This window comes from Leucoraja erinacea, chromosome 31, assembly GCF_028641065.1.
Source record: "Leucoraja erinacea ecotype New England chromosome 31, Leri_hhj_1, whole genome shotgun sequence".
In the NCBI taxonomy this organism is placed as follows: Eukaryota; Metazoa; Chordata; class Chondrichthyes; order Rajiformes; family Rajidae; genus Leucoraja; species Leucoraja erinaceus.
In genome coordinates, this window is record NC_073407.1 from 812,194 (window position 1) to 825,694 (window position 13,501).

The window sequence follows — 13,501 nt, forward strand, 5'->3', positions numbered from 1 at the left end:
AGGGATATGGGCCAAACGCAGGCAGGTGGGACAATGTAGCTGGGCAAGTTGGGCCGAAGGGCCTGTTTCCAAGCTGTATTACTCCATGACTAAGTGTGCATGCTAGACTCCCACAGATGGCACCGCGGTACATGGGGCAATAGTAAACATACCTGTGCCCCTTCTAGTGGGTGGGTGGGCAGACTTGCCCCTGAAACTCCTGATGCCCCTGTGCCAGGGCGTGAGGGAACTCTACTGCTAGTCCAGGCCTTGGTCTTTCCCAGCTCAGCCAACTGGATGTCACAAACAACTCAGCTGACGATTACTTGGAGTTACTCGGGAGCTGTGGGTTTTTTCACTTTTCTGAACTGGGACGGCACAGTGGCGCAGCGGTAGAGTTGCTGCCTGACAGCGCCAGAGACCCCGGTTCAATCCTGACCATGGGTGCTGTCTGTACGGAGTTTGTACGTTCTCCCCGTGACTTGCGTGGATTTTCTCCGGATGCTCCGGTTTCCTCCCACATTCCAAAGGTACAGGTTTGTAGGTTAATTGGCTTCGGTAAAAATGGTACATTGTCCCTAGTGAGTGTAGGATAGTGTTAGTGTAGGGGGGTCACTGGTCAGTGCACACTCGATGGGCTGAAGGGCCTGTTTCTACGCTGTATCTCGAAACTAGTGCGATTGGAGAAGGTTTTTAGCAGCAAATGGCGTTTTTGGGCAAATTGTGTTCTGTAAATTGTAAATTACCCCTAGTGTGTAGGATAGAACTAGTGTATGGGGTGATCATTGGTCAGTGTGGACTCGGTGGACCAAAGGGCCTGTATCTGCACTGTATCTCTACACTAAACTGTGAGGTTCCACAGTTTATTTTTTTCCATTCCCAGATCAGAAAGCCACCAGGAGCCGTCGCTGGATCGGGCAGCTCAGGGCCCTGTGGGAGCAGAGCTGGCCGTGCGCAGTCAGCAGGGTGGTGGGAGAGGTGTGGGTGAACACCGCATGGTGAGGGGCCAGGACAGAGGGCTGCGGGCGGGCACTGTCCAGCCCGCTCCACCCCGCACCAGCTCTCCCCACCACTGGGCTGCCAGTGTCATCAGTGAGTTGGAGCAAGACACCTTCGTCAGTAAGTGAAACGTTCCTTGGCTTTGAGAGGGAGGGGGTTGACACAAGGGTCCCTGGTGACAGGGAGTCAACTGGTGGGGAACAGTGCGGGCCCGTCTGCAAATCCACATTGGCCGACTTTTTGCCTCAGTCCCTTCCCTCCCATCCACCATGTGTCCACACTGGCCACTACATCACAGTCCCAGGCTTCAGTCCAGGCCCTGCTTTCTCCTCGATATTCCTCGCATTGAAGTAAACACACTTCAGCCCATCAGTATCACTGTATTCCTCCACCTCTTCCTGCCTGTCCTCCCTGATCCTAACCCCTACCTTCCCATCTCCCCTTCCAATTTCTGACCACCCACTCTGGTTCCCACACCCCTGTCTCTCTAGTTTAAACCCTACCGAGTAGCACTAGTGAACGTTTACTATTCAAATCATTGATATTCATATGAATCATTCACATATCAATAATTGACACTGTGCAAGGAGGGATTCATAAGTTTGCAGATGACACTAAAGTAGGTGAAATCGTCAACAGTGAAGCTGGTTACCAATAGTTACAGGTGGGTAAGTGCTGAGGAGTGGTCAATGGAGTTTAATGTACAAACGGGCGAGGTGGTACATTTTTGGGAAGTCAAATTAGGACAGGAGCTCCATAGTGAATGATAGGGCCTGGAGAAGTGTTGTAGAGCGAGGGATCTAGGAGTACAGGTACATTCTCCCTGAAGGTGGTGTCACAGGTAGATCAGGTGGTCAAGAAGGCTTTTGTCACATTGGCCTTCATCAGTCATGGTACTGAGTACAGACGTTGGGCCATTATAGTGTTACAGGATGTTGGTGAGGCCACAGTTGGAGTATTATGTTCAATTTTGGCAACTCTGTTATAGGAAGTATGTCATTAAGCCGGAAAGAGTGCAGAGAAGATTTACAAAAATGTTGGCAGGACTCCAGGGCCTGTGCTGTAGGGAGATGCGGTTCAGACTAAGACTTTATTCCGTGGCGTGCAAGAGGATAAAGGATGATCTTACAGAGATGTATAAGACCATGAGGGGAATAGATAGGGTGAACACACAATCTTTTGCCCTGAGCAGAGGAATCAAAAATTAGAAGATATGGTCTTAAGGTGAGAAGGGCAAGATTTAACGGGAGCCTGAGGGGCAGCTTTATCACACACAGGGTGTTGTGTACATGGAGTGAGTTGCCACAAGAGGTTGTGGAAGCAGTCTCTATACAAGCATTTAAAAGACTCTTGAACAGGTACATGGATAGGAAATGTGGAGAGGGATATGGGCCAAATCCAGGCGAATGGGAGCAGCTTAGATGGGACGGGACATCTTGGGTCAGCATGGACGAGTTGGGCCAAAGGGCCTGTTTCTGTGCTGTATGAAACTATGCCAAGATGTCTTGGAGCAGTTGTAGAAGCTTGTGAATGGAGAGTGGGAGTAGGCAGAGGTTGTGGTGTTGTGGTGTGGACAGCAATGACGTGTTGGGGAAGGAGTGAAGTGCTGTAACGTGTTTAGGGAACTAGGTCAACGTTTAAAGAGCAGGAACTCAATGTTGTGATCTCAGGACTGCTCCTGGTGCCTGGTTCTGGACTCGCCCAACATTGGGATTATTTTTCCTGCATCTAGCTTGTCCAGTCCTTTTATAAATTTATATGTTTCTATAAGATATCCCCTCATCCTTCTAAACTCCAGTGAATACAAGCCTAGTCTTTTCAATCTTTCCTCATATGACAGTCCCGCCATCCCAGGGATCAATCTCATGAACCTACGCTGCACTGCCTCAATCACAAGGATGTCCTTCCTCAAATTAGGAGACTAAAACTGTACACAATACTCCAGATGTGGTCTTACCAGAGCTCTATACAACTGCAGTAGAACCTCTTTACTCCTATACTGAAATCCTCTTGTTATGAAGGCCAACATTCCATTAGCTTTCTTCACTGCCTGCTGTACCTGCACGCTATCTTTCAGTGACCGGTGTACAAGGACACCCAGGTCTCGCTGCACCTCCCCCTTACCTAACCTAACCCCATTGAGATAATAATCTGCCCCCTTGTTTTTGCCGCCAAAGTGGATAACTTCACATTTATCTATATTATACTGCATCTGCCACGCATCTGCCCACTCACTCAACCTGTCCAGGTCACCCTACAACCTCCTAACATCCTCTTCACAGTTCACACTACCACCCAGCTTTGTGTCATCCGCAAACTTGCTAGTGTTGCTCCTAATTCCCTCTTCCAAATTATTAATATATATGGTAAACAGTTGTGGCCCCAACACCGAGCCTTGCAGCACTCCACTCGCCACTGCCTGCCATTCTGAAGAGGACCCGTTCACTCCTACTCTTTGCTTACTGTCTGACAACCAATTTTCTATCCACGTCAACATCCTATCCCCAATACCATGTGCTCTAATTTTAGTCACCAGTCTCCCGTGTGGGACCTTATCTAAGGCTTTCTGAAAGTCTAGATACACTACATCCACTGGCACCCCTTCATCCATTTTACTTGTCACTGCTGACTGATGGGCAGCGCTGGCAACTAGACATCCGAGAGGGGTCGAGTGTTCAGAAGAGACTGAGAGGGGAGTGAGGGGAGGGAAGTGTGGTGCTGTTATTTCGTTGTCGAGGGTGGATAATCTAGCAGGCTCCTCAAATAGATATATAGATAGATATAGATATGCCATTTAGTGTCACTATACATGTACAGTGGAAACTGAAAGCTGCTCGTACTCAGTGCATACATACAATTTTACACAAAAAACAAGAAACAGAGAAACAAAACAGAAGGGAGATGGGGGGGGGGGGAATAGGTGCACAAATTCTACGGGCGGTACATACATATATACATATATACAGATGGAAGTCCGTGTTGGGCGGTGTAGTCAGTGCATGTGTGGATTTGAATTTATGGTAGATATAATTCTCGGGAAGCAGCTATTCCTGAGTCTGTTTGTCCTGGATTTGATGCACCTATAGCGCCTTGAAATGAGGCCGAGAGGCAGAGATTGGGCACGAATTGTGAAAGGCTTAGATAGAGTGGATGTGGTGAGGGTGTTTCCACTAGTGGGAGAGAGTCTAGGACCGGAGGTCATAGCCTTAGAATTAAAGGACTTACCTTTAGAAGAAGATGAGGAGGAATTTCTTTAGTCAGAGGGCGGTGAATCTGTGGAATTCATTGCCACAGACGGCTGTGGAGGCCAAGTCAATCAGTATTTTTAAAGGTGCAGATTGACAGACTCTAGATTAGAATGGGTGTTAGGGGTTATGGGGAGAAGGCAGGAGAATGGCGTTGAGAGGGAGAGGTAGAACAGCCATGGCGGAGTAGACTTGATGGGGCGAATGGCCTAATTCTGCTTTTACAACTTATTAACTAGTGAAGGTGTGTTCACTTCTGCACAGTGGGAAGCATTCAAAGGGGAAAGATCACCATTGTCCTATAGGGGTGAAATGCAGAGGTAACATGTACAATGAAGCTTGGATGCTGAGGGGCAGTGAGGATTGGATAAGGAGGTGAAAAGGAAGCATATACGGTGAGTCCGATCAATAAATAAATAGTAGAGGGATCACGCAGTATCACTGGCAAATCCTCAGACATTGGATAATTATATTAAGGACAAAAGTGTAAGCAGGGAAGAAGAGGTGATGAGGAACATCAGGAGTGTTCTGTACATGGGTCATGAAGGTGTAGTGAGTACTTTTCATTGGTGTACACAAAGTGCTTTATGGTTGGAGGACATAGTGAAGGGGCAGATCAACTCAAATGTGTCACTATAACTAAAGAGCCGGAGGTCGATGTCTGAGTGGGCTTAAAGATGGATAAATGGCCAGGGCTGAGTGGGCTTTGACCCAGGCTTTTCCGCACCCAGCTAATGGTGAGTACTTGGAACTACAGAGTAGTGGATGCAGGGCTGCTGACAGCGTTTCAGAAGCATTTAGATGATCACTTGAATCAGTGAGGTGCAGAGATCCCTAGACTGGCGAGGGGAATGGGTTTAAGGTGGGAGACTGTCCACGGGTCGGCACGGGTGGATTGGGCCGAATGGCCTGTCTCCATTCTGTACGACTCTCTGAACCTGTTATTGTTTCTTTAAGGTCACACAGAGTCTGAAGTGGATGGTCTCGGGGCCTACTCTAGGCAGAGGTATCAACGTTCCTCTCTCACCTCCTCACCTTTGACCTTCCACTCAAAGGTCCCATACAGCACCAGCCCACTGAACGTCCACTCAGCGAGAGAGTGAGTATCGGGAATCCCATCGCTGCCCGCGTAGCCTCTCCATGTGGCGGCCATTACCTGACCAAGGCCCAGTGACCAGAGACCAGGGCCCAATGACCAGGGCCCAATGACCAGTGACCAGGGCCCAATGACCAGGGCCCAATGACCAGTGACCAGGGCCCAATGACCAGTGACCAGGGCCCAGTGACCAGGGCCCAATGACCAGGGCCCAAGGCCCAGTGACCAGTGACCAGGGCCCAATGACCAGGGCCCAAGGCCCAGTGACCAGGGCCCAGTGACCAGTGACCAGGGCCCAGTGACCAGTGACCAGGGCCCAAGGCAGTGACCAGGGCCCAAGGCCCAGTGACCAGGGCCCAAGGCCCAGTGACCAGTGACCAGGGCCCAATGACCAGTGACCAGGGCCCAATGACCAGGGCCCAAGGCCCAGTGACCAGTGACCAGGGCCCAATGACCAGGGCCCAAGGCCCAGTGACCAGGGCCCAGTGACCAGTGACCAGGGCCCAGTGACCAGTGACCAGGGCCCAAGGCCCAGTGACCAGGGCCCAGTGACCAGTGACCAGGGCCCAGTGACCAGTGACCAGGGCCCAAGGCCCAGTGACCAGGGCCCAAGGCCCAGTGACCAGGGCCCAAGGCCCAGTGACCAGTGACCAGGGCCCAATGACCAGTGACCAGGGCCCAATGACCAGGGCCCAAGGCCCAGTGACCAGTGACCAGGGCCCAAGGCCCAGTGACCAGTGACCAGGGCCCAGTGACCAGTGACCAGGGCCCAATGACCAGTGACCAGGGCCCAGTGACCAGTGACCAGGGCCCAATGACCAGTGACCAGGGCCCAGTGACCAGTGACCAGGGCCCAGTGACCAGGGCCCAATGACCAGGGCCCAATGACCAGTGACCAGGGCCCAGTGACCAGTGACCAGGGCCCAATGACCAGTGACCAGGGCCCAGTGACCAGTGACCAGGGCCCAGTGACCAGTGACCAGGGCCCAGACCGGTGACCAGGGCCCAGTGACCAGTGACCAGGGCCCAGTGACCAGGGCCCAATGACCAGTGACCAGTGACCAGGGCCCAGTGACCAGTGACCAGGGCCCAGTGACCAGTGACCAGGGCCCAGTGACCAGGGCCCAGTGACCAGTGACCAGGGCCCAATGACCAGTGACCAGGGCCCAATGACCAGTGACCAGGGCCCAATGACCAGTGACCAGAGATCAGGGCCCAATGACCAGTGACCAGAGATCAGGGCCCAATGACCAGTGACCAGAGATCAGGGCCCAATGACCAGAGATCAGGGCCCGGTGACCAGGGCCCAAGGCCCAGTGACCAGGGCCCAGTGACCAGTGACCAGGGCCCAGTGACCAGGGCCCAGTGACCAGTGACCAGAGATCAGGGCCCGGTGACCAGGGCCCAAGGCCCAGTGACCAGGGCCCAGACACCAGTGGGGTTCCCTGTGGCCAGTGCCCAAAGAGCAGTGGCCGGGGCCCAGCCCGGCCGGGTTGGTCTGGTCGACCACGGACAGTAGGGTGTGGGGCTGCCCACTGGCCTGTGTGAGGAGCATCAGCACCACAAGCAGGGGTGCCACAGGATGCCCGACCCACTTCACCTGGGGATGGCAGTAAACGCTGCCCTCTATGCCCACAGGTTCCCCATTGGCAACACAAGCTACACAAGGTGGTTCCACAGGCCTTGCCCAGGGTCATGCCCGCCTCTAACTGGCATCAGTCTGTGCACAACACACAGTGCTGGAGGAACCCAGCGGTCAGGCAGCATCTGTGGAGGGAATGGCCGTAAAATGCTTGGATTGAAATGCCACCTGTCCATTCACTCCACAGATGCTGCTGACCTGCTGAGTTACTCCAGTACTTTATGTTTTCATAAGATCTAGGAGCAGAATCAGTCCATTCGGCCCATCAAGTCAACTCCGCCATTCAATCATGGCTGATCTATCTTTCCCTCTTAACCCCATTCTCCCTGCCTTCTCCCCATCCCAGAGATTCACCACCCTCTGACTAAAGAAATGCCTCCCCATCTCCTTCCTAAAAGTACGTCCTTTTATCCTGAGGCTGTGGCCTCTGGTCCTGGACTCTCTCACTAGTAGAAACATCCTCTCCACATCCACTCTATCCAAACTTTTTGTGGTAATTCATCAACGAGGTTCCCTCTCATTCAACTAAATTTCAGCGAGTACAGGCCCAGTGCCGTCAAACGCTCACCATATGTTAACCCCTCTCATTGCTGGGATCATTCTTGTAAACCTCCTCTGCACCCTCTCCAGAACTAGCATATCCTTCCTCAGATATGGTGCCCAAAACTGCTCACAATACTCCAGATGTGGTCTTACCAGCACCTTCTAGAGCCTCACTCAGCATTACATCCCTGTGCTCAGGATTCCAGTATCTGCAGTTCGAGGAATCTGGATGAGCCTTTGCAAGCTGATTGCAGGGGTAGAATTAGTTTGGGGACTGCCTGGTGCGGGAGCGTTGGGACTCTGTAACCCGTGGCGTGTGCTTTGTCCCCACAGCCAGCTGATCCAGTCCCTGCAGACGGAGGTTGCACAACTCCGCCATCGCTTGGAGCAGGCCTTACACAAGCCCCAAGGAGAGGCTGACAGCAATCCACCCCTGGCAGTCGGCACAACTCGCAAGCATGTCATTCACCAGCACTCGCCAAGAAGGTGGGCGATCTTTCCATGCACTTCAGTTTCAGTTTATTGTCACGTGTATTGCTACAGTGAAGAGCTTTTTGTTGCGTGCTAACCAGTCAGCACAAAGACAATACATGATTACAATCTAGCCATTACAGTGCGTAGGTACATGATCAGGGAATAACGTTTAGTGCAAGGTAAAGCCAGCAAAGTCCAATCAAGGATTAGTTCAAGGGTCATCAAAGAGGTAGATAGTAGTTCAGCACTGCTCTCTGGTTGTGGTAGGATGGTTCAGTTGCCTGATAACAGCTGGGAAAAAACTGCTTTCTCAGCAACCAGGTTAATGCAGCGATAACAGCACACTTTGTGTAGGAAGGAACTGCAGATGCTGGTTTATACTGAAGATAGACACAAAGTGCTGGAGTAACTCAGCGCGTCAGGCAGCATCTCTGAAGAACCCTCGGGTTGGAACTCTTCTTCAGAGTGAATGATAGAGAAGGCCAGAACAAAACGTGGCCGGGAACAGGTCACCTCAGGAGGGGTAAATCAATCCACCTTGACCTACTTGATCTCCCCCTCCCCCTCCCATTCCCACACTGACCTTTGTGCCCTGAGACTCCTTCATTGTCAGAGTGCGGCCACACACACACTGCAGGAACAGCACCTCCTATTTGCTTGGGCAGTGGTATGAATATTGATATTTCTAATTTCAAGTAACTCCTGCATTTCTTCCTTCATCCCCCTCCCCTTCCCCCTAATAATCTTGCTAGTTCCACCCGCTCTCCTCAAGATATGCCTACTTTGAAGAAGTACTCCTCCTCTCTTATTTCCTTCACTCCATAGATGCTGCCTCACCCTCTGAGTTTCTCCAGCACTTTTGTCTACCTACTAGTGCCACTGTTCACATCTTTGTATCCCTGCCGTTAGCACATCTTCCCCAGACAACAATGGGCTCCACCCTCACTGATGTCATCTGTTGCCGGGCCTCTTTTGTTCTGGCCTTCTCTATCATTCAGTCTGAGGAAGGATTCTGACCCAAAACGTCACCTATTCATTGTCTCCAAACAGCACAACTTGTTCACCTTTGATTCCTTGCACACTCGCCCTAATGCTGGAGGGTGTCTGAGCAAACCTGTCCTGTGCACTGTTTAACCTGGATCCCACAGCGAGTTGCAAACGGACTCCTGGCCACAGTGAGAAAGCGTCTCTCATGTACCCTCTCATCCTTGGACTTATTACCTAATGTAGACTCCAGGAACCACACACGCACGCACGTACAAACACACACAGGCACACGTACATACACACACGCAAACGTACACACACATACAGGCACATGTACATACACGCACGCACACGTACATACACACAAGCACACACAAGTACGTTCATACACGCACGTACACACACAGCATGCACGTGCACACACACACACGTACATACACACACACACACGTACATACACACACACACGTACACACACACGCACGCACGTAGACACACACGCACGCACGTAGACACACACACACACGCACACACACACACACACTGACTAAGCAGGTCGGCAGCATCTCTGGAAGATGTGCTAGAAGATACGAGAATGATCCCAGGAATGTGTGGGATATGTTGAGCGTTTGACGGCACTGGGCCTGTACTCGCTGGAGTTTAGAAGGATAAGGGGAGACCTCTTTGAAACTTACTGAATAATGAAAGGCCTGGATAGAGTGGATGTGGAGAGGATGTTTCCACTAGTGGGAGAATCTAGGACCAGAGCCCATAGCCTCAGAATAAAAAGGACGTACCTTTAGAAAGGAGATGAAGAATTTCTCTAGTCAGAGGGTGGTGAATCTGTGGGATTCATTGCCACAGATGGCTGTGGAGACCAAGTCAATGGGTATTTTTAAGGCGGAGATTGACAGATTCTTGATTAGTACGGGTGTCAAGGGTTATGTGGCGAAGGCAGGAGAATACGGTTGCGAGGGAAAAGATAGATTAGTCATGTTTGAATGGCAGAGTGGACGATAGACTGACTGGACTAAATCTACTCCTAGAACTTAGAAACCGATGTGGATCAGGCCCGTACGAAGCTTTTCAAAAAGGGGGGTGGCATGACAGGATTACAAAAAACTTAATGTGAAATAATGTGTGCGCTGCGCACATCACGAGCATGAAGCGTGAAGTCCCTCGATGCCGGGGTCCAGGGCACGCTTAAGGGCACTGGAAGCTCAGGGGTTTTAGATGCTCTCTGATCCATTCTGAACCTTGTTTTGGAGCATTTTTGCACCAAATTTATGACCAATATTTCAGAAATTAACAGGAATCTGAGGTAGCTTTTTCACACCCTTCGTGCTGGGCGTATGTATGTAACGAGCTGCCAGAGGAGGTAGTTAAGGCTGGGACTATCCTATTGTTTAAGAGACATCTGGACACGTACGTGGTTAGGACAGATTTAGATGGATATAGGCCAAACGCGTGTGAGTGGGACCAGTGTAGATGGGACATGTCGGTCGGCGTGGGCAAGTTGGGCTGAAGGGCCTGTTTTCACACTGCATCATTCTATGACTAAAAAGTGAAGAAGAAAAATGCATGTAGATAAGTAGAGCAGATTTGAAAGAGGAGTGAAATGTAAAGGCAGAGAGAGGCTTATGGGTGGAAAGGAACATAGGAAAGGAGGAGGGAGAGTGGGCTTGGACTGATGGGTGAAGGGAAAATAGTCACAAAGTGCTGGAGTAACTCAGTGGGTCAGGCAGCATCTGCGGAGAATATGAATAGGTGACATGTCACAGAGTGCTGGAGTATCTCAGTGAGTCAGGCAGCATCTGTGGAGAACATGGATAGGTGACATGTCACAGAGTGCTGGAGTAACTCAGTGGGTCAGGCAGCACCTCTGGAGAAAAGGTATAGATTATAGTTTGGGTCAAGACCGTTCTTCAGTAATATTCATGATGTGGCATGCATAGACATTCCTGAATGTTACCCAAACCATCGTGAGCTACTTTGTTACGGTGCTTGCCCTCTCCTATAATGTCTCCGCTGCCATGGGTGATGCAGGACAGGCCACAAGCTTTGGGACATGGTGTGAAGCTGTTGCCCTCTGTCCCAGCCTGGTAAAAACCTGGATGGAGTGGATTTGGAGAGGATGTTTCCACTAATGGGAGAGTCTAGGACCAGTGGCCACAGCCTCAGAATTAAAAGATATTCCTTTAGGAAGGAGATGAGCAGGAATTTCTTGTCAGAGGGTGGTGAACTGTGGAATTCATTGCCACAGACAGCTGTGGAGGTCAAGTCACTGGACATTTTTCAGGAGGAGATTGATAGATTCTTGATTGATACGGGTGTCAGAGGTAATGGGGAGAAGGCAGGAGAATGGGTTTGAGAGGGAAAGATAGAGTCATAGGGTGATACAGTGTGGAAACAGGCCCTTCGGCCCAGCATGTCCCATCTGCACTAGTCCCACCTGCCCACGTTTGATCCATATCCCTCCGAACCTGTCCTATCCATGTACCTGTCTAACTGTTTCTTAAATGTTGCAATAGTCCTGCCACAACTACCTCTTCTGCCAGCTTGTTCCATACACCTACCACCCATTGTGTGAAAAACATACCCCACAGATTCCTATTAAATCTTTTGCCCTTCATCTTAAAATTATGTCCTCTGCTCCTTGATTCACTTACTCTGGGCAAAAGACTCAACCATATCTATTCAAATCATGATTTTATACACCTCTATTAAATCATCCCTCAGCCTCCTGGGCTCCATGAAATAGTCCCAGCCTACTCAACCTCTCCCTATAGCTCTGGCCCTCTAGTCCTGGCAACATCCTCATTAATCTTCACTGTACCCTTTCCAGTTTGATGACATCTTTCCTATAACATGGTGCCCAGAACTGAACACAATACACTGGATGCGGCCTCACCAACTTCTTCTGCAACTGCAACATGACCTCCCAACTTCTATACTCAGCCTGACCCGCTGAGTTACTTGCCCACACAGAGCAAGATTAGCAAGTTTGATGATGATACAGAAGTGAGTGGTTTTGCAGATAGTGAAGATGGTTGTGAAAGATTGCAGCAGGATCTGGATCAATTAGCCAGGTGGGCAGAGGAATGGTTGATGGTTGCATGGCTCCTTGGAGGTCGTGTCACAGGTATATCAGGTGGTCAAAAAGTATTTTGGCACTTTGGTCCTCATCAGTCAGAGTATTGAGCATAGAAGTTGGGAGGTCATGTTGCAGTTGTATAAGACGTTGGTGAGACCGCATTTAGAATATTGTGTTCAAAGTCAAAGTCAAAGTCAAAGTAACTTTATTGTCAATTCAATTATGCAACAGTAGTTACACATAGGATCGAAATTATGTTTCCCCATACTCCAAATGTGCAAGTAATATTAAAAACACAGACAGACAACATATCAATAAAAATAGACAATAGACATACATTATTTAAAATATTAAAATATTCACAGTATGCCAAAATGTAGCAATGTTCAGTTCTGGACACCATGGTTGGGTGGGGTGGGAAAGGTTCCACTCTTTTCATACTGGAGTCTTGCCTTAAGTAGGTGTGAAGTGGTAAATGGGAAGGAGAGGGTGCAGGGTCCATTCTTTGCAGACTGGGGTCTGGCTGTGTTTGTTGGGGAGGGGGTTTCAGGGTTACATTTCTGATTTTCAAGCCTGCAGTAAAACTCATTCAGGTTGTTCATCAGCTGATGATTGTCCAAAGAGTGGGGGGCTTTCCTCATAGCTGGTGATTTCTTGCATGCCCTTCCAAACTGAAGAAGAATCACTAGCTGAGAACTTGCTCCTCAACTTCTCAGAGTACCTTTCCTTGGCAGCTCTGATTCCTCTTCTCAGCGCTTTATTGATGAGGCTATCTTTTAACTCTTTAACGATTAGGCTATCGGCTTGAAGCATATTTGCCCCCAACCCTCCCCCCCCGATCTCAAAATGGAAATGTTACATCTGTATATAATGATCCCATTAAAATGTGTATTTATGTCACAAACTATGGAATTCATATTTTTCAGTATAGTTATCGAAAAGAAAGCAGTTCCAATTGTTTGATATTATTTGATATAGTTTAATATTATTCATATGGAGGAGAAAATATAACTTAATTTTGCAATCTCAGTCAAGATAATCCCCCTTTCCCTCTCCCCTCCCCATGACTCTCTCCTCTCCCTTCCCCTCTCTCTCTCCCCCTCCCCCCTCTCACATCCCCCCTCTTTCTTGCGGGGGGGGCGAAGATGAAGGTGGGGCACAGCGGGGGCCCAGCGGGCGGAGGGGATGAAGGTGGCGTGGGCCCCGTGGTAGTGTCGGGGACCCAGCAGGGGTCAGCGGGGGTGGCGTGGACCCAGCGGGGGTCAGCGGGGGTGGCGTGGGCCCAGCGGGGGTGGCATGGGCCCAGCGGAGATGTCATAGACCCAGCAGGGGTCAGCAGGGTTGGCGTGGGTCCAGTGGTGGTGGCGTGGGCCCAGCAGGGGTCAGAAGGGGGGTGGCGTGGGCCCAGCGGGGGTGACGTGGGCTCAGCAGGGGTGGCGTGG

The 13,501-nt window shown here is 50.4% G+C and overlaps 1 protein-coding gene across 1 annotated transcript in view; it reads left to right on the forward strand.

The window, feature by feature from the left end:
- akna (AT-hook transcription factor) overlaps nt 1–13,501 on the forward strand; it is a 110,944-nt gene that overhangs the window by 53,379 nt on the left and 44,064 nt on the right. Inside the window, exons 15-17 of the mRNA XM_055659723.1 lie at nt 863–1,098; nt 5,181–5,322; nt 7,838–7,990. Coding sequence (XP_055515698.1) covers nt 863–1,098; nt 5,181–5,322; nt 7,838–7,990 — 531 coding nt within the window. The remainder of the gene's footprint in view (nt 1–862; nt 1,099–5,180; nt 5,323–7,837; nt 7,991–13,501) is intronic.